The 21,673-nt window shown below is 38.2% G+C and overlaps 2 protein-coding genes across 2 annotated transcripts in view; one reads left to right on the forward strand and one right to left on the reverse strand.

Moving 5' to 3' along the window:
• The window catches only part of hopx (HOP homeobox), a 12,324-nt gene extending 11,384 nt beyond the window's left edge, over positions 1-940 (forward strand). Inside the window, exon 2 of the mRNA XM_056472683.1 lies at positions 1-940. This exon is cut by the window's left edge and continues 394 nt beyond it. The gene's annotated coding sequence lies outside the window, so the exon portion shown is untranslated.
• Positions 941-6,202: 5,262 nt separating this feature from the next.
• On the reverse strand, positions 6,203-19,830 carry LOC130240960 (testicular haploid expressed gene protein-like). Its single transcript, XM_056472646.1, has 7 exons — positions 19,747-19,830; positions 19,601-19,657; positions 17,760-17,888; positions 14,452-14,574; positions 9,165-9,306; positions 8,149-8,283; positions 6,203-7,087 (listed from the first exon to the last, which is right to left on the reverse strand). The coding sequence occupies exons 4-7, from the start codon at positions 14,550-14,552 to the stop codon at positions 6,974-6,976; spliced, it is 492 nt and encodes a 163-aa protein (XP_056328621.1). The 5' UTR covers positions 14,553-14,574; positions 17,760-17,888; positions 19,601-19,657; positions 19,747-19,830; the 3' UTR covers positions 6,203-6,973.
• Positions 19,831-21,673: the final 1,843 nt, after the last annotated feature.

The following is a 21,673-nucleotide window of genomic DNA, read 5'->3' on the forward strand; positions in this document are numbered from 1 at the left end:
TGATAGATATGATAGGTTTATTTCTTCATTTTAGGACTATAGATAAGAAATAAACACAGCAGCAAGTGTAAAACTGTTTGTTTTATCTATAAACCTACATGAAAAATGAAAAATAATCTAGATTTCTTTAATAAAAGACCAAAAGCTTGTCCTCTGCTTTCATTTTTCATCTCTAATGTAATCAACGATCATTTGTTTTTACACTGAAAACAATGATAATCTAAAAATAATACTATGGAAGTCAATGGTTACCGATTTTTCAGCACCATACTATGGATATAAATATGATGTCTATTATACTATAGACATCGTATCTTTCAGATGACACTATGGAAGTCTATGGTTACCGATTTTTCAGCACCATACTATGGATATAAATATGATGTCTATCATACTATAGACATCGTATCTTTCAGATGACACTATGGAAGTCAATGGTTACCGATTTTTCAGCACCATACTATGGATATAAATATGATGTCTATCATACTATAGACATCGTATCTTTCAGATGACACTATGGAAGTCAATGGTTACCGATTTTCACCTTTCTTCAAAATATCTCCTTTTGTGTTTGAGAGATGAATAATGGTTTCTAAACACCTGAGGGAGAGTAAAAAAAATGAGTAAATTTACATTTTTGGGTGAACTACCCCTTAAAGTCTGATTATTTTTTTATTCTGTATGCCATATATATATTTTATTGCCATATTAGCTATCAAATGTACGTGAATGAGCTAAACGTAAGCACTTGTATATAAAGAATTACAAATGTTTGAACTTAATTTCATGTTTTCAAGGTTTCTTTCTTCATTTTAGGATTATAGATAAGAAATAAACACATCTGCAAGTGTAAAACTGTGTGTTTAATCTATAAACCTACATGAAAAATGAAAAATAATCTAGATTTCTTTAATAAATGATTAAATGAAGACCAAAAGCTTGTCCTTGGCTTTGATTTTTAATTTCTCCTGTAATCGATAATCATTTGTCTTTACATTGAAAACAATGGTAATCTAAAAAATGTCATGGAAGTCAATGGTTACCGATTTTTCAGCATCATATGGATATAAATATGATGTCTATCATACTATGGACATCTTATCTTTCAGATGACACTATGGAAGTCAATGGTGACCGGTTTTCACCTTTTTTCAAAACATCTCCTTTTGTGTTTAAGATGAATAATGGTTTAGAAACACCTGAGGGAGAGTAAATAATGAGTACATTTACATTTTTGGGTGAACTACCCCTTAAAGTCTGATTATTTGATCTGAACGCTCAGTCTGTGTATGCCATATATATATATTATTGCCATATTAGCTATCAAATGTAGGTGAATGAGCTAAATGTAAGCACTTGTATATAAAGAATTACAAATGCTTGAACTTTATTTCATGTGTTTTTAAAGTTTCTTTCTTTATTTTAGGATCATAGATAAGAAATAAACACAGCTACAAGTGTAAAAGTGTGTTTTATCTATAATCCTACATGAAAAAGTATCTAGATTTCTTTAATAAATGATTAAATGAAGACCAAAAGCTTTAATTTTTCATCTCTCGTTTGTCTCCACACTGAAAATAATGGTAGTTTGATTAATGAATTAACTGGGATTATATTAGTAAAATGTCTTAAAATATAAATGGTTGTAAACACTTATGAGTTTCTTTCCTCTTTTGAACATAAAACAAGATACTTTGAAGAATGTTGAGGAAAAAAAAATCAGCCATTAACATCAATAGTAGGAATTGATTAACTAGATTGGCCGTAGTGTATGAGTGTGTGTGTGTGTGTGTGTGTGTGTGTGTATGGGTGTTTCCCAGTACTGGGTTGCAGCTGGAAGGGCATCCGCTGTGTAAAACATGCTGGAATAGTTGGCGGTTCATTCCACTGTGGCGACCCCTGATGAATAAAGAGACTAAGCTGAAGTAAAATGAATAAATGAACAATAACATTTGTTTTTAATGTATTTTAAGCTTTTTACTAGTCCATTATAATACATCTTGAGCGTTTAGCCTTGTGTAAGTCTGAAATTTCATTCATTATGGTCTTAAAAAGTTTTAAATTTAACTTGAAACCTGGAGAAACCCTGATTTTTAATGAGAGCCTAACATATGCATACTGTAAGAATACATCTAAACGCTGAACACCGGCTGAAATGGGGTTTAGGATAAATTGAGGACAACAGAATTGATGAGGAAACAGCCAAAAGAGAATTAAATCCTGATACAGTTTCATAAAATATTGAAGCCTTTAAAAGAAAAGGATAGAGAGCGAATGCAGCTTTGCGAGGTTGGCAGAGTGAACAATGCAGTGTGTGTGTGCGCGTGCGTGCGTGCGTGCGTGCGTGCGTGTGTGTGTGTGTGTTGTGCAATGGGGTGTGAAAAAAAACATCCCACACCCTCTACGGAAAAACAAACTAGTTTATTTGACTGCAGCAGCAGATGCGACGCTGAACACACACGCACACACACACACACACACACACTGCAGCAGCGAGTGTTTAAAGAAACAGCGTCAGTGATATCCTGGAAGATATGAAGTAATAACAAAATTCATCACAGGAGCTGATCCAATTCTGAAGTGTTCAAGTACACAAAGACGTTCTGGTCAACAAAATACAAACGTGTTTAGATTATTAAAGGGGCAGCTCACCTAGAAATGTAAACGTTGCCATTAACTTCCTGTATTTATACAGTAGTTTTGTTCATATACACTGAAAAAAGATTCATTAATTTACTCAATTGTTTTAAGGCAGGGGTGTCTAAACTCGGTCCTGGAGGGCCGGTGTCCTGCAAAGTTTAGTTCACTAATCAGACACACCTGGGCTAGCTAATCAAGCTCTCACCAGGCTTTCTAGAAACATCCTTGCAGGTGTGTTGAGGAAAGTCGGAGCTAAAATCTGCAGGACACCGGCCATCCAGGACCGAGTTTGGACATCACTGTTTTAAGGTAAGTGGTTGCAAACAATTGATAAGGGCTGAATTCAAACAAACACATTAAATGTAGTGATGTTCAACTTAATTTGATTAAATTCAGCCCATATTAATTGTTTGCAACCACTTACCTTAAAGCACATGAGTAAATCCATTAATCATTTTCCATCAGCTCTCCAGTTTGATGAATTTTCTGCACAGCATCATGGGTAATGCAGTCTTTTTTTATACCTATTAAACATGAGTGAGCACAATGATACCTGATATAAACATGGAAAGTTTGCAGTTATGCAGAGTTCAGACTGCAGGATTTTCAAAGCAGTCGTGTCACAGATGTTTTCACACTGCATGACTATCTGGGCTAGCGTTCTGTCGTGCTGTGTTTACACTGCAAGATGGATCGGCGACAGGAGGTTTCACACTGGAGGACTTGGGTTGAATCACCGACAACTTTGTCCAAACTACATCTCACAACCAAACACACGCAAGAAGTGACATGGAAACAACACGAGGTCGTGTTGTATATCTTTTGTTATCACCTACATAATGAGAAAGAAGCCTTTAGTGGGGTAGAAATGTGCTTATTTTGCTCACCTGGGTTTAGAAGGGATTCAGTTCTCCTCCCCCTTTTTCGACCCTGTCGTGGTACTGCTCACCAAAACTGGACAATAGAAGATTGGAGAAACGTTGCCTGGTCTGATGAGTCTCCATTTCTGCTGCCACATTCGGATGCTCGGCTCAGAATTTGGCCTCAACAACATGAAAGCATGGATCCATCCTGCCTTGTATCAGCGGTTCAGGCTGGTGGTGGTGGTGTAATGGTGTGGGGGATATTTTCTTGGCACACTTTGGGTTCATTAGTACCAATTGAGCATGGTGTCAACGCCACAGCCTACCTGAGTATTGTTGCTGACCATGTCCATCCCTTTATGACCACAGTGTACTCATCATCTGATGGCGGCAGGATAACACACCATGTCATAAAGCGTGAATCATCTCAGATTATTTTCTTGAACATTACAATGAGTTCACTGTACTCAAATGGCCACCACAGTCACCAGAGCTCAATCCAATAGAGCACCTTTGGGATGTGGAGGAACAGGAGATTGGCATCATGGATGTGCAGCCGACAAATCTGCAGCAACTGTGTGATGCTATCATGACAATATGGAGCAAAATCTCTGAGGAATATTTCCAGCACCTTGTTGAATCTCTGCCACGAAGGATTAAGGCAGTTCTGAGGGCAAAAGAGTGTCGAACCTGGTACTAGTAATACCTAATAAAGTGGAGTGTAGTCTCAATATGGGCTCATTAGTGAGTGCTGCATGACATTTTCTGTTTGTGTTCCCCATTACTTTAACCTCCAGTTAAAGGCAGAAGTTTTATATTTTCTAATTTCATGTATAATGAAACGCCTTCGCAATTGAGTCCCCAAAGTGACGTACAGTTGAACTGTGCAGTGGTCAGTCTGTGTTTATTACAGGCTTCTGACCCGCTTCAGTCTGAAGAGTTAATAATACAGTGAGAGAACTCGATCTGTTCACTGGATCTGAACGGCGGAAGGAGAAACGCAGCTTTGTGTGTTTCCACAACAACTCCACTGACACTACAGGAATCTGCCACCCGCGGGTCACAGGAGGATCATGGGAAAGAAAGAGAGAGAGAGAGAAACTGAGGGATGTGATGTGATGTTCAGCTGATCCAAACTCACAAACACACACAAAAAATAGGTCACACATTATTTTAATGTACAACCAGGGGCAGATTTAACCAATAGGTGAGGCAAGCAGCCACTCAGGGCCTCAGGAAATCAGTGTACAGTGGTCATAAAACATCATTGATGCATATTGGTGGAAGTGAGAAACTGCAATTTATGAGTGTCTATATTTTATTATACTAAATGCAAATGTTGTCTTTATTTCAGAGCACGTATAGATAACATTAAGATGAACATATTAATGCTGAAACACAAATAACTCGACTTTAAGAGTAATATTTATGGAGTTCCAGACACATGATTTAGTGAGATCTGAGAAGTTCTGCTGATCTGCGAACCAGATGCTGATATCCAGATTGCAGAAGAGAAGCTCTGGAAACAGTGCAGGAGTAAAACACAAAGCCCAAAGTTTGGCAGCAGGCTAGCAATAACAATATACAGCTTTAATATCTGTCCAGGCCAAAATCTGAGAGCGTTATTAGAAAAGCAGAGTGAAGGAAGCTCTTGACAGAAGAGGAAAACAGTGTGAGAAGATGACAGACCGCAGTAAATCTCTGATGATGAATGCTGAGTTCAGTGCATCAATACTAGGCATGGCCCTGCTGAAAGATCCAGCTTAAACCAGCCTAGACTGGTTGGCAGGTTTTAGCTGCTTGACCAGCCTGGTTTAAGCTGGACATAGCTGGTTTTAGCTGGTCATTTTCCAGCCTGACCAGCTAAGACCAGGCTGGAAATGGCTGGAAACAAGCCTGGAAATGGCCAAAACCCCTCTAAAAACAAGCTGGTCGACCAGCTAAAACCAGCCAACCAGCCTTGGCAGGTTTAAGCTGTTTTTTTTCAGTAGGGGGGATACTGACAGTACGATAACCTTGGATAAAAATATCACGGTATTGTAAGCACGGTTTTAAATTCTGTTTTAATTCTGTTCTTTTTTAAATGTCTACAATATAGTTTATTTTAAGAAACGTTTAACATATTTTGGAACAGTAAAGACGCTAAATAATTGAAGTAAATGATTGCCTTCTGCAGTCTTTATTAGTTTCAAATGCACTGATTTGAACAGGCATCTTTGGAGATCTTTCTCTTCTGTGGATATACAGTAAAGCCGCTCCACTGCTCAGCTCTACAGCATGCTGGATGTTGGTGTATTTGTTTTTCAGATGTTTGCTGAATCTTATGTAGATATTAATGTTGCTCATTTTCTGCTGGAGATACTGCTGCACTAATAAACTTTAGGGAAAAAAATCATTAAAGCTCAAAAAACCTTACATAAACCCAACCTGGGCTCATTCTGAAAACATACCCCTGTATACATTTCTGGAGAGCGCCAAATACATAATTAGGTTAGGTTACTTTATTTATACCCGAAGGTAGATTGGGTTTGCAGTCAAGAGTCCTCATCTCACAACAGGAACTCACACACTAACAACAACAAATGGACATTAAGACATAAAACATAAACATAAAAACACTTATAAAGTATAAATGAATAATCACTTCAAGTGTCCCCCCCCAAAAAATGTTTTAAACGATCTAAAATATACGTCACCATAATACCTCTGCTTTAGTCAATGCCTTATTTAAATGTCTAATCCTACATCCCAGGAGGTACGTTTTTTGCAGTTTTTGTTTTCGCTAATCCACCAGAGGGCGCTGTGTATGTTCATTCAGATCTCAGATGTCTCTCAAGAGTGGCATTCTCAGTGCTGTTCTCACGTAAATCCACCAGAGGGCGCTGTCAGCCTTCTGATCGATTGCCTGACCCACCATCCTCCTCCTTCCCTAAACCCAACCAATAGTATTGATTGACTCACTCACCCACTTACCAACAATTTTCAAAATCAATCCAGAAAAAGAAAAGCCCTCGGCTGATTTTTACCATGTTTTCAGATTTTACCACATTTTCACCCTGTTGTTTACTTGTTTATTGTATTTTCTTGGCTGTTTTTGTCTTACCGGACTCAAACCCAGTCGTCGTGGTCAACTCCTCTCTGCGGCTCAAGTTTGCTGACGTACATGGTGAGCCACTGGGCAAACTGGTAACAGTAAAGCCGTCCATATGGAGGTAAACGGTCAGCTGGTAAGCGTGAAAAGGCACGGCGTCTTACCGCCTCGTAGCATTCGTTTTAGAGACCTAATGCACCCATACGTACCTCTGGCTACATAATTCACAATCTCTAGAAATGTATATAGGGCTACGTTTTCAGAATGAGCCTGTGTTGCATAAACCACAGAAACAGTATCACAGGAAATGTCAGTGGTTTTAAAACCTTGAAAGTGGTTATCTTCCCATGCCTAATCATTACGTGCCGAATGTCCTTCAAGAGCGCCACATCGGGTCTCTGGGTGGGACGTAGTCTTTGGAGAGAGCTTTAGGAGTGGATAAACTGCGAATTCGAGCGCTCGCCGTGGCTTTTCTCGCTCCTCTGGACACCTGAAAGACAAGCCAAACACTCAGGCACTGTTCAGATGTTGTATTTGAGACATTTATCAGGTGTTTGTCCTCCTTAAACTGCTCCTGTGTGTAGCACTAGTGTCTTCCGCATCGCCTCCAAAGCCTTCTGTTGTGTTCTGGTGTGATTTTTTTTGACTGTGAAATAACTCTCATCATTCAGCGGAGTGATATGGAGCTGTAATGCACTCAAAACCTGCCGGAACTACTTTATCTGTGTTTATCTGAAAATAACGGCCTATTATATATGAAGGAGGCTCTGCAGAGTTTTGTGTTTCGGCAACACTTGAATTTAATGCAAAATCAAGCAAATTTTAGAGGGTTTTGAGCAGCCAGGACACTGTTCAAATTCCTTCCATGTCATCTGCATTCTGTTATATTGAATAATTAATTAATAATTAAAGAATTAATAAAATATTACAGCTCAGAACAATGTTTTGTGTCTAATTTTGATGTTTTGTGGTGAGTACACATGCAATAAGCAGGATAAAGTTCATCAGGATGGTTGTTTTCTCAGAATAAACCCTCTAGTCTTCTACAACCGCTGCTGAGAAACCTGTCAGGCTTTATTCTGTGATATCAACCGGCTGGATCTACTTTATTCCTTACATATAACTTTCCCTGACTTCACTTTATTTATCAGGGGTCACCACAGTGTAATGAACCGCCAACTTATCCAGCATTTATCCACTTTACACAGTGAATGCCCTTTCAGCCGCAACCCAATGCAGGGAAACACCCATACACACTCATTCACAAACACACTCATACACTACGGCTAATTTAGTTCATCAATTCCCCTATAGTGCATGTGTTTGGACTGTGGGGGAAACCAGAGCACACGGAGGAAACCCACGCCAACATGGGGAGAACATGCAAACTCCACACAGAAACAACAACTGACCCAGCCGAGGCTCAAACAAGAGACCTTCTTATTGTGAGGCCACAGTGCTAACCACTGAGCCACCGTGTGACCCCTTATTTAATGTTATGTTGTGTTTTTGTTATGTCCAGTGAAATGAGTGTGTGTGTATTGTGCTCACGGGTGTGATGGGGCTCTCTGGTGGTCCGGGCTCACAGAAGTGTGTGTTCTCTCTCACTCTGGGCAGGGAGAGCTGCTGGAGTCTAGACGTCATGCGAGCTGTTTGAGCTGCATATGAGATCAGGGTCTGCACGTTCTGGATCACACACACACACAGATACACACACAGATACATACACAAACACACCCGTAAGCACGCACACACAAACATACACACCGTATGAACGCTTACACATAAACACATGCATGCATGCAAACACACACTTGAACACAAATACACACACGCATGAACACACAAACACGTACATGTACACATACACAAACACACACAAACTAAAACACAAATACACACATGCATGCACACACGAACATGCTCAGACACACACACACATGCACACGCATTCATACATACACAAAAGCACACACACCTAAACATGCACACACAAACATGTATGCACAAAAACACACACAAGCACATGCATGAGCACACAAATCAAATGCACACACACACACACACACACACACACACAAATCAACACACATGCATGCGCAAACACACATACAAACACACATGTACAAACACACACACACACACAGATACAGACACATCCAAATATAGACACACACACATACCAAGAGATATGCAACACAAACACACACACACACACATGCAAATATAGACACTCACACACACACCAAGAGATATGCAACACAAACACACACACACACACACACACGCACACACACGCACACACACACACACACACACACACACACACACACACACACACACACACACACACACACACACACACACACAAACATACATCAATGGAGCAGTGATGAAGCAGCAGAAGCATCTGTTGCTGCTGAAAGTGGTGTGTGGTTCTGTTGAGCTGTTTGTGGTGTGTGTGGTTCTGACCTGTGTGTTGAGCAGAAAGTGATGTGTGTTTGGCTCTGTTGGACTGATTTTGGTGTGTGTGTGTGTGTGTGTGTGTGTGTGTGTGTGATTCTGACCTGCCTGTTGCTGGTAAAGTTCGGGTGGTTGTGTTTGGGGTTCGCCAGGTGGAGGATTCGAGGAGAGACGATCGCGTTCCTCACACTGGGACTCACATGCCAGATGGGGCAGTCATGATCACACAGCGGAGAATGAGGAGAACTACACACACACACACATGTAAACATTCAGATACACACACCCATGTAAACACGCAAACATACATATACATATACAGCCAACCCAGGCTCATTCTGAAAACGTACCCCTGTACACATGTCTGGAGAGCGAGAAATACATCCCAGGAGCTACGTTTTTTGCAGTTTTTGTTTTCGTGAATCCACCAGAGGGCGCTGTGTGTGCTTTTCAGACCTCAGATTTCTCTCGTGAGTGCCATTCAGGCCTGCTGTTCTCATGTAAATCCACCAGAGGCCGCTGTCGACTGACTGACCGACTGACCGACTGACCGACTGACCCACCCTCCTCCTTCCCTAAACCCAACCGATAGTGTTTTCAAAAGCACAGATTGACCCACGCCCACCCCCTTCACTAACCCAACCAACAGTTTTAAAAAGCAATCCAGAAAAAGAAAAGCCCTCGCCTGATTTTTACCACGTTTACCGTTGTTTACTTGTTAGTTTCATTTTTTGGCTTCTGTTTTAGGCGTACACGCTTTCTGGAACTGCTCCTTACCAGACTCGAACCTCGTCGTCATGGTCAACTTCTCTCTGCATCTCAAGTCCACCAACGTACATGGTGAGCTAATGGGACAAACTGTTAACAGCAGTAAAGCCGTCCATACGGAGGTAAGCGGTCAGATGGTGTGTAAAGCAGGGGTCTCAAACTCAATTTACCTGATGGCCGCTGGAGGCCGAGTCTGGATGAGTCTGATCAGGGGCGGACTGGGAAAGCATTTTCCACCGGGCCAAAGTTATAGGTAGTCAGGCCACATCTGATGCGATCTAGAAAGTGAAGAGCTGGGGGTTGGAGGGTTGTGCGCGGCAGGCCAGAGTTAAGGCTGGCAGGCTAAATTGACCACCAGGCCACCGGGAAATGTCCCGGTGCTCCCTATGGCCAGTCTGCCCCTGAGTCTGAGCCGCATCAGGTTTTCCACAAGACATTAATAACATTAATAATTGTTAATTTCTATAATAATTTAGTTATTTCTATAATAATTCATTAATAATTGTTAATTTCTATAATAATTTAGTTATTTCTATAATAATTCATTAATAATTGTTAATTGTTTACAAAAAATAAAAATAAAGAGATTTGAGAAGATTGGAATTTTTTAGCACAAATAAGATGAAAAGACAAAGAAATAAAAAAATGTATAAGAAAATAAATCAATCAGTAATAATAATAATAATGATAATAATAATAATAATAATAATTAGATTTACTGTTATGCGCTGTGCTGTTGTCATACCACCCTGTAGTGTTCAGTTTAAAGACGAAATGCAGCCAAACGTACTTCTGGATACACAATTCACAATCTCCAGAAATGTACACAGGGCTACGTTTTCATACAGCAAGCACACCGATTGACTCATGTGCAAACACAGACACATGTGCAAACAGACACAGTCACACACACACACCAGACACAAACACACATGTAACACCCACACGGAACAACACAGACCCTCACACACATACAGTCAAGCACACAAACACACACACAAACGTATTAAACTTCACTTTAAAAGTAGCTGTTGTTGTATAAATAATTTAGTGTTTCTGTCATTTTAAATCAGTTTAGTCTTAGGGTGCTTTCACACCTGCCTTATTTAGTTCAGTTGAATCGCACTAGAGTTCGTTTTCCCTTTTGGTGCGGTTCATTTGGGCAGGTGTGAATGCAGCAATCGCACTCGATTGTGCACCAAAAGCGGACCAGAAAAGTGTAGCGAGACCTCCTTGAAGAGGTGGTCTTGGTACGCTTTCAAACGAACCCTGAAGCGATTAGTTTGTAATGAAAACATGATCCAAACTAAAACAGACCCAACTGCTAAATGTACTGCGCCCTTTTTGGACTAATCCAGCTGTCATAGGGCGATGAGCTGTGCATTATGGGATGTGGAGGAAAAATATTTGTTAACAGCGAGAGAGAGAGGGAAAAACATTAGCTGATGGATTGTTGGTAATATTTCCAGAAGATGATGACCATGTCGCAGTTTAGCTAAATTAATTCTCGTCTCCTCCTGAAGTGACGTGCGATGCACCTTCGCCGTTTGCAATGCATTAAAACATTGTTTTCTCGAAATGTAAAGTTTGTCTAAAGTGATGGAAATAAACAATATAGCATACTATGAGCAGGGATACAATCACTCAGCGCAGTCCTAGCTCCATGGTCAAAAGCCATATTTTGTGTCTGCTGGTTTGTTTACTTGCAGGAGATCCATTGGTATTTTCTCACACGTTAATTCTGACCAATCGATAAGCAGTTTAGGAAATATGCTCAACAACATCTGGCCAATGAGAGATGTGGATTTTGTCAGATGACTGCATTTTAGTGGGTTCTTTCATCTGGTTTGGACCAAAGCGATCAGTGTGGTGTGAAAACGACCCAAAGACAGCAGAAAATACTACAATGTCTCATTTATTGCCCTCGGTCCGGACCAAATGAACCGAACCACAGATGTGAAAGCACCCTTAAAAATGGCTGTGTATTTCCTATTTATCTACATGGCAATGTCAAACAGTGTGCCGGCAGCTACACAAATAAAATACATCACACTTACGCTTTTATTAAGTGAACGTTTTAATAGATTTACTACAAAACAACCCTATAGATAACAGAAAACTTCTACTTTTCCTTTCTAAAACATCATCATGCCCAATCTGAGCTGCTTAGTTTGATCAAAAACACAACTCTCTTCTGGTTTGCGGCACATGTGTTTTCAAGATGTTACGTAACTGCTTTAAAAAAAAGAGAGAACTCTCAAAAAACCCTCAAAACATGAAGAGCAGAGAAGAGCGCGACGGTCTGCTGCGCAGATGATTCACTTCAGATGAATTCCCTCAAAAGAAACATCAACAAAACTATATTAGTCCCTTTATTCATCAGGGGTCGCCACAGCAGAATGAACCGCCAACTATTCCAGCATGTTTTACACAGCTGTAACCCAGTACTGAGAAACACCCATACACACTCACAAACACACACTCATACACTACAGCCAATTTAGCTAATCAATTCCCCTATAGCACATGTGTTTGGACTGGGGAAAACCGGAGCATCCGGAGGAAACCCACGCCAACACCGGGAGAACAGGCAAACTCCACACCAAAATCCACACAAAAATGACAACTGATCCAGCTGGGACTCAAACCAGCGACCTTCTTACTGTGAGGCAACAGTTCTATCCACTGAGCCACCGTGACGCCCAACAGAAAAATTAAATATGTAAATAAATATATAAATGAAATATGGAGAGGAAACCGGTGCCCAGATCCGAGATCTCAGAATTTCTGGAGGGACTCTGCGGTCAAACACAAGACTTGCCAGAGGTTAAACGACGGACAATCGTCTATTGTCTGACAACTCACATACACACACACACACACACACACACACGCACACACACACATACAGAAGAGCTACTGAAAAAAACAGATGTTGAATGTTGGCTTCCTCCACAGCCGGAGCTATTTTTAAAAGCACAATACCGTGGCTCAGTGGTTAGCACTATTGCCTCACAGCAAGAAGGTCGCTGGTTCGAGTCCCGGCTGGATCAGTTGTCATTTTTGTATGGAGTTTGCATGTTTTCCCCGTGTTGGTGTGGGTTTCCTCCGGGTGCTCCGGTTTCCCCCACAGTCCAAACACATGCGCTATAGGGGTGTGTGTGAATGAGTGTGTACGGGTGTTTCCCAGTACTGGGTTGCAGCTGGAAGGGCATCTGCTGCTTAAAACATATGCTGTAATAGTTGGTGGTTCCTTCCGCTGTGGCAACCACTAATTAATAAGGGACTAAGCTGAAGGAAAACGAATGAATGAATATCCAAAACCACTAGAAGAGTGTATTTTGCTGACGTATACACTTGTATAATGTTTAAAAGAATGTTAAATAAGCAGCTGTCATAGTTTGTTAGTTAGTTTACTTCAGTTATCCCCATAGATGGTTAATTTGCAGAGATATTTGATGATTTTACATTTAGGATTGAATTAAATAGGTCATTTTAAAGCCAAGGTAGCACTAATCTAAATAATTATCCAGTCTACTGACCATCAACTACGACTAAGAGAGGAGGACGTTAAAATGCTTGAGGGATAAATGATCATTTTGACCTATTATCGTCGTCCTGATGGTAACAATTCAAAGCTCTGCGATACAGGAGCCTTATTTAACACCCTTTCTTTGAATATACTCTTAATTTTGTTCCCATTAAATTCAATATTCATTTACTGGCTGTCGTTACCACCATCCCCAGTGTCAAAATCTTGATGGTTCTGTGGGTCTCGTCTGTCAAATCTGAGCTTTGTTTGGTATTTTCTATTGGATTGGGGTCAGGTGACTGGCTGGGCCATTCTACTGCTTGATTTTCTTTCTCTGAAAGCATCTGAGAGTCTCCTTGGCTGTGTTTTGGATCATTGTCTGGCTGGAATGTTTCATCTTCATCCTCATTTACACTGAGGAAGGGCAGAGGGTTGCTGAAGAACTACTGAGAGATTTCAGCTGCTGTCTGGGCTTTCACTGCCCAACTACAGCTTCCTTTCTTCATGTGTTCAACACTTTTTTTTCCTGCGTCATTTTATTTTATTATGCATAACTTCATTTGTGAACTAATTAGATTTGTTTTCTTTGCATATATTGATTTCTTAGGTTCTTACCAACATTCGGGGAAAATATCAAGTCAACGGCACCTTTAGAAATATGTTTTCTGAGAAAAATGGTGACATGTTCAGTACTTATTTTCCCCCCTGTAAAACATATATTATTTATACCATGAGTTCGGACATACTTTGCTCACATACTGTTTTAACATACTAAAGAGTAAGAATTATGCCAGTGAGAGTGGTTGAGCTCAAGCGCATCAAATGAAAAGCAAACTAGAAGAAGGGGGCGGGGCATGTCAGATGCTAGAGAGCATTTGATTGGTCGGAAGATTTGATGAGAAACTGAAGTATGAGGTGACGTCAACAAATGTTAATGTTAATTAATTTAGATGGTAGTAACAAACTGCAAACTTCAGATGTTTATATCAGGTTAATATCTTCTAAACTGAAATTTTGGAGCGCACTAGATTATAGATAACTAACATCCTGATCCAAACATCTAAAAGATTCATTAGGATTTTCACTCTTACGTCTGGTTTTGAGCGCTTCGTCCTCGTGTTCTAGGAGTGGACAGTCTGCTGGTGAGTTCATACTGATCTGAATAAGAGGACGGACGCCGACTCTTCATCATCCTCTCTTCCTCCTCCTCTTTCCTGCAGGGTGATTGAACAGAGAGAGAGTCTGACATCCGAGACTGAATCCGCCTTTTGACGGAGGACAATAGGACGAGTGTTACAGGATGCTAATTAGGAAGAAGTGAGAGGAGAGTGTTTAATCACAGCCAGATCTCTCAGAGGGACACAGAAACAAACGCTGGCCTCAGACCAAGGTTATTAGAGTTTCCCTTTTTTAAAGGGGGCCTGTTATGCCTCTTATTACAAGTTGTAAAATAAATCTCTGATGGGTGTGTAGTGAAGTTTCCGTTTAAAATAGCACACAGATGATGTTTTCTAACTCTCTGAAACTGACCCTTCTTGGCTTTGATCCTAATTGTGCTGTTTTGGTGACTGTCGCTTTAAATGCAAATGAGATGTGCTCTATTCACAAGGGGGCGGAGCTACAAATTTCTGTGTGTCAGCATAGTGACAGATTCAAAAACAAGACTAATGTCCAATGCTAATTAGGAAGAGATGGTCACTAGTGGGCGGGGCTTCCCCCTTTTGATGATGCGTACAAAGTAAGAATGTCAATCAAAGTGTTTCTGCAGACTGTTTTGATCAACTCTGATAATAACAAACACAATTAATGTTGTTTTTCAATTAGAAGCTGCTTATATTCACACACAGCTGAGTTTAAACCCCTTATTAAAGTGATTTTTGCATAATAGTTCCTCTTTAAATTAACACTATTAAACCCAACAGTTGGGTTTGTCTATATTTGACCCAACATTGGGTTATTCTGACAACTCCAGCATTTTTAAGAGTGTACTAATTGGTAATTAATTTATTTTCCTAACACTGGCATGGAGAGAATGTCATTGGACAGAGAAAGCTATTTAATACAGTTTTCCCTCATAAAATGAATGTGGAATTTGTTGTTGTTGTTTGCCAGGATACACACAACCCAGTCACTTTTAATAAGAGTACAGTGTAAAGAAACAAGTGTGTGTCAGTCAGTGTGTCCTTTTGCATTCTATACAAAGCAATCCACCATCCTTGCTCTTCAATTTGAATGATTTAACCAAATCATACCAAATGAGTAGCAAGGATGGTGGCTACCTTTGTGTAGAGTGCAAAAGTACACACTGACTGACACACACACACACTTGTTTCTGAACGCTGACTTCAGCTTGACATTCATTATTAATCGGCTGTAAATGTTCCTCCTGAACGAGCTGAGGAAGCTGAACCTGAGCTCACAGACTACTCTGCATTAATCTGATCAAATATACTGACAAAACTGCGAGGTTTAACTCTCACAATGCAGTCAATTAAGAGTCACTGATCTATAAAACATCACAACCATCATGCCATAGCCCCCCCTTAGATTTTTTGTTTCCTTTTCAAATATTTCCCAAATGATGTTTAAAAGAGCAAGGAAATTTTCACGGTATTTCCTCTAATATTATTTCTTCTGGAGAAAGTCTTATTTGTTTTATTTCAGCTAGAATAAAAGCAGTTTTTAATTGTTTTAAACCATTTAAGGTCAATATTATTAGCCCGCTTAAGCAATATTAGTTTTGGATTGTCTCCAGAACAAACCACTGTTATACAATGACTTGCCTAATTACCCTAACTTTACCCTAATTACCCTAGTTAAGCCTTTACATGTCACTTTAAGCTGAATACTAGTGTCTTGAAGAATATCTAGTCTAATATTATTTACTGTCATCATGACAAAGAGAAAAGAAATCAGTTATTAGAGATGAGTTATTAAAACTATTATGATTAGAAATGTGTTGAAGAAATCTGCTCTCCGTTAAACAGAAATTGGGGGGAAAAATAAATGGGGGCTAATAATTCAGGAGGGCTAATAATGCTGACTTCAGAACTGTCTATGCTGTCTATTAGTACTTAAATAAAACCTACTCTGCATGATAATACTTAACAATCCTCCCCAATGCCTGAATAACTACTGCCTGATTAACTATTATTAACTAATTAAGCAATCGGATTTTTATCAATAATAGTTAATAAACAATAAGATTTTACTGACACAAATAGTTTAGAAAAATAGATAAATGTTATTTTTTTGATTTGTGTAATTTCGCAATAGTTTTCATCTGCTTTTGAGGTGCATTAGCGCCACCAGCTGGACAGGACTGTGTTTTATTTTTCTACGGTAGGAGACTTTTATTCAGCTTTATTCTGTTTGATGCACTTTATTGGACTTACTTTAGTTGCTATATATACATACATATATATATATATATATATATATATATATATATATATATATATATATATATATATATATATATATATATATATATATATATATGCATACATACAGTTAAAGTCAGAATTATTCGCCCCCCTTTGAATTTTTTTCCTTTTTTAATATTCCCAAATGATGTTTGACAGAGGAAGGAAATTTTCACAGTATGTTTGATAATATTTTTTCTTCTGGAGTTCTTCTTTAAATTTTTTAAAACCCATTTTAAGGTCAAAATATATTTTTTTCAATAGTCTACAGAACACACCACACCATCGTTATACAATGACTTGCCTAATTACGCTAACCTGCACATGCACATGTACATACACACACACACACACACACACACACACATACACACACACATATATCATATATATATATATATATATATAGCTGAGAGCAGATTTCTTCAACACATTTCTAATCACAATAGTTTTAATATCTCATCTCTAATAACTGATTTATTTTCTCTTTGTCATGATGACAGTAAATAATATTAGACTAGATATTCTTCAAGACACTAGTATTCAGCTTAAAGTGACATTTAAAGGCTTCACTAGGTTAATCAGGGTAAAGTTAGGGTAATTAGGCAAGTCATTGTATAACAGTGGTTTGTTCTGGAGACAATCCAAAACAAATATTGCTTAAGGGGGCTAATAATATTGACCTTAAAATGGTTGAAAACAATTAAAAACTGCTTTTATTCTAGCAGAAATAAAACAAATAAGACTTTCTCCAGAAGAAAAAATATTAGAGGAAATACTGGGAAAATTTCCTGAATCTGTTAATTATAGTTTGGCAAATATTTCTGAAATAAAACTAAACTCACAGGTGGGCGAATAACTCTGACTTCAACTGTACATGAATAACACATTTTTGTCATAATGAACTCTATCATTCCAAAAATAAAAACCCTGATGATGATCTGCTTCTGTGCTGAGTGTGTGTACAGGTTTACCTGAGCTGAATCTGAAGAGCGAGGTCTTTCTTATGCTGAGCCAGAGCCTTTATTCTGGGACTCGGAACGGCTTGTAAGGCTGCACGGGACAGAGGACGAATCGATTCCTGAGTCCCCCACGTCAACACCCTGAACACACACACACACATTTTCAACACATTTCTAATCATAATAATTTTAATAACTCATTTCTAATAACTGATTTATTTTCTCTTTGTCATGATGACAGTAAATAATATTAGACTAGATATTCATCAAGACACTAGTATTCAGCTTAATGTGACATTTAAAGGCTTCACTAGGTTAATCAGGGTAAAGTTAGGGTAATTAGGTAAGTCATTGTATAACAGTGGTTTGTTCTGGAGACAATCCAAAACTAATATTGCTGAAGGGGGCTAATAATATTGACCTTAAAATGGGTTTAAAACAATTAAAAACTGCTTTTATTCTAGCTGAAATAAAACAAATAAGACTTTCTCTAGAAGAAAAAATATTAGAGGAAATACTGTGAAAAATTCCTGAATCTGTTCAACATCATTTGGCAAATATTGGGAAAAGAAAAAAAATACAAAGGGGGCTAATAATTTTGTCTTCAACTAAATATATATATATATAGTCTAAATTTGTCTATATATAAGTTGTCTAAATGAAGTGCTTAGCGATGCAACAAAAGATTGAGTTTTCATATATTTTTGGTAGGGAACTAACAAAGTATCTCCGTGGAACATCATATTTACTTAATATTCTAACAATTGTTGGCATAAAAGAAAAAATAGAACTATTTGAAAATGTGTACTAATAATATTTCATGTTTTTATATATGATTTGCTAGAGAATTTACTAAATATAGGGCATCACGGTGGCGCAGTGGGTAGCACGCTCACCTTACAAGAAAGTCGCTGGTTTGAGCCCCGTTCGAGGCAGTTTGCATTTCTGTGTGGAGTTCTGCATGTTCTCTCTGTGTTGGCGTGGGTTTCCTCTGAGTGCTCCGGTTTCCCCCACAGTCGCTATAGGTGAATTGGGTTAGCTAAATTGGCCGTAGTGTATGAATGTGTGTGTGAATGAGAGTTTGTATGGGTGTTTCCCAGTACTGGGTTGCAGCTGGAAGGGCATCCGCTGCGTAAAACATATGCTGGATAAGTTGGTAGTTCATTTCGCTGTGGCGACCCCAGATTAATGAAGGACTAATAAATAAATAAATATATATATATATATATATATATATATATATATATATATATATATATATATATATATATATATATATATACAGTTGAAGTCAGAATTATTAGCCCCCTGTTTATTTTTTTTCCCCAATTTCTGTTTAACAGAGAGCAGAGTTCTTCAACACATTTCTAATCATAATAGTTTTAATAACTCATCTCTAATAACTGATTTATTTTATCTTTGCCATGATGACAGTAAATAATATTAGACTAGATATTCTTCAAGACACTAGTATTCAGCTTAAAGTGACATTTAAAGGCTTAACTAGGTTAATTAGGGTAAAGTTAGGGTAATTAGGCAAGTATTGTATAACAGTGGTTTGTTCTGTAGACTATCCCAAAGAATTAGCTGAAGGGGGCTAATAATATTAACCTTAAAATGGCTTTTAAAAAAATTAAGAACTGCTTTTATTCTAGCTGAAATAAAACAAATAAAACTTTCTCTAGAAGAAAAAATATTATAGGAAATACCGTGAAAATTTCCTGAATCTGTTCAACATCATTTGGGAAATATTTAAAAAAGAAAGAAAAATCAAAGGGGGGCTAATAATTCTGACTTCAGCTGTATATCAAGTGAAAGAGTTCAGTTATACTTATATATAAAGAAAGTTTTACCATGGTGTTGTGGCCCAGACTGCCTTTGACCTCTTTGGTTGAGCTAGAAATGAAATCCTGCACACAAACACACACATCATGCAAACACTTAAACACACAAATCATAAATAAAGACACTGTTATCAGCTAATACTGTACACACTGACCGATCCAGCTGCGCTGTCTTGAACACAGGCTCTTTCAATGAAGCAAACAGAACACATCTTTAGCACATTCAAGGTAAAACAGCATCAGTGAGCATGTCTGTGTTTTGTTTTGAAGGCAGACTTTACCCGAGTCCATTCTGTCCAGAGGAATCCTGGGAAACCAAAAGCTTACTGAATGTCACAATAGACCCACACAGGCTGTTGCTTAGGAAGCTGTTACTATGGCAACCAGTGTGTCACATGGGCCTGCTCTGTCATCAAAGTAGATCTAACAACAGAATGACGTCACCGACACAACAGGAAAGTTCTGAAAGGGACATCCCTGATGCTACATAGACACATTAAGGGGTGTCGTCTAGAAGGGATACAGCTGTGGATAAGCACATCAGTTTTAGCATATTTTTTGTGACATGTCTGTACAACAATTAATATTTTTACAGTACCATTGTAGGGTTAGAAGGGAAGTAGGTGTTAATAAAATGCAATCTAATGTGTAAATAAATAAATAATATGAATAATACTCTGTAATTACTGTTATTACATCACTGTGAGGGTTGGGTTGAGGGTTGGTGTAGGGGTAGATGTTAATAAAATAAAATTCAATGGGCAATTTAATAAATACTAATAATACTCGGTACAATTACTTTACTGTGAGGGTTGGGTTTAAGGGTAAGTGTTAATAAAATACAGTTATTGGGTCATTTAATGAATAATATGGGTATTGCACTGTATAAGTACTGTTATTACATCACTGTGATGGTTGGGTTGAGGGTTAGGGTGGGGGTAGATGTTAATAAAATACAATAGTTGGGTCATTTAATGAATAATATGAACAATAAACTGTATGATTACTGTTTTACATCACTGTAAGGGTTGGGTTTAGGGTTAGGGTGGGGGTAAATGTTAATAAAATACAATTATTGGGTCATTTAATGAATAATATGGGTATTGCACTGTATAAGTACTGTTATTACATCACTGTAAGGGTTGGGTTTAGGGTTAGGGTGGGGGTAAATGTTAATAAAATACAATTATTGGGTCATTTAATGAATAATATGGGTATTGCACTGTATAAGTACTGTTATTACATCACTGTGATGGTTGGGTTTAGGGTTAGGGTGGGGGTAGATGTTAATAAAATACAATAATTGGGTCATTTAATGAATAATATGAACAATAAACTGTATGATTACTGTTTTACATCACTGTAAGGGTTGGGTTTAGGGTTAGGGTGGGGGTAAATGTTAATAAAATAAAATTACTAAGTCATTTAATGAAAAATATGGGTATTACACTGTATAATTACTGTTTTACATCACTGAAAGGGTTGGGTTTAGGGTTAGGGTGGGGGTAAATGTTAATAAAATACAATAATTTAGTCATTTAATGAATAATATGGGTATTACACTGTATAATTACTGTTTTACATCACAGAAAGGGTTGGGTTTAGGGTTAGGGTGGGGGTAAATGTTAATAAAATACAGTTATTGGGTCAATAAATTAATAATATGGGTATTGCACTGTATAAGTACTGTTATTACATCACTGTGATGGTTGGGTTTAGGGTTAGGGTGGGGGTAGATGTTAATAAAATACAATAATTTAGTCATTTAATGAAAAATATGGGTATTACACTGTATAATTACTGTTTTACATCACAGAAAGGGTTGGGTTTAGGGTTAGGGTGGGGGTAGATGTTAATAAAATACAATAATTTAGTCATTTAATGAATAACATGAACAATAAACTGTATGATTACTGTTTTACATCACTGTAAGGGTTGGGTTTAGGGTGGGGGTAGATGTTAATAAAATACAATAATTGGGTCATTTAATGAATAACGTGAACAATAAACTGTATAATTACTGTTATTACATCACTGTGAGGGTTGGGTTGAGGGTTGGTGTAGGGGTAGATGTTAATAAAA

Source organism: Danio aesculapii, chromosome 14, assembly GCF_903798145.1.
Source record: "Danio aesculapii chromosome 14, fDanAes4.1, whole genome shotgun sequence".
NCBI lineage: Eukaryota > Metazoa > Chordata > Actinopteri > Cypriniformes > Danionidae > Danio > Danio aesculapii.

Bases quoted from the DNA above. Each gene is read 5' to 3' on its own strand.
- LOC130240960 (XM_056472646.1), bottom strand. From the start codon at position 14,552: ATGATGAAGAGTCGGCGTCCGTCCTCTTATTCAGATCAGTATGAACTC. The intron at 9,307-14,451 runs GTAAGAGTGAAA...GTGTGTGTGTAG, and splicing joins CGAAGCGCTCAAAACCAGAC to TTCTCCTCATTCTCCGCTGT. The intron at 8,284-9,164 runs GTCAGAATCACA...TGTGTGATCCAG, and splicing joins ACTTTACCAGCAACAGGCAG to AACGTGCAGACCCTGATCTC.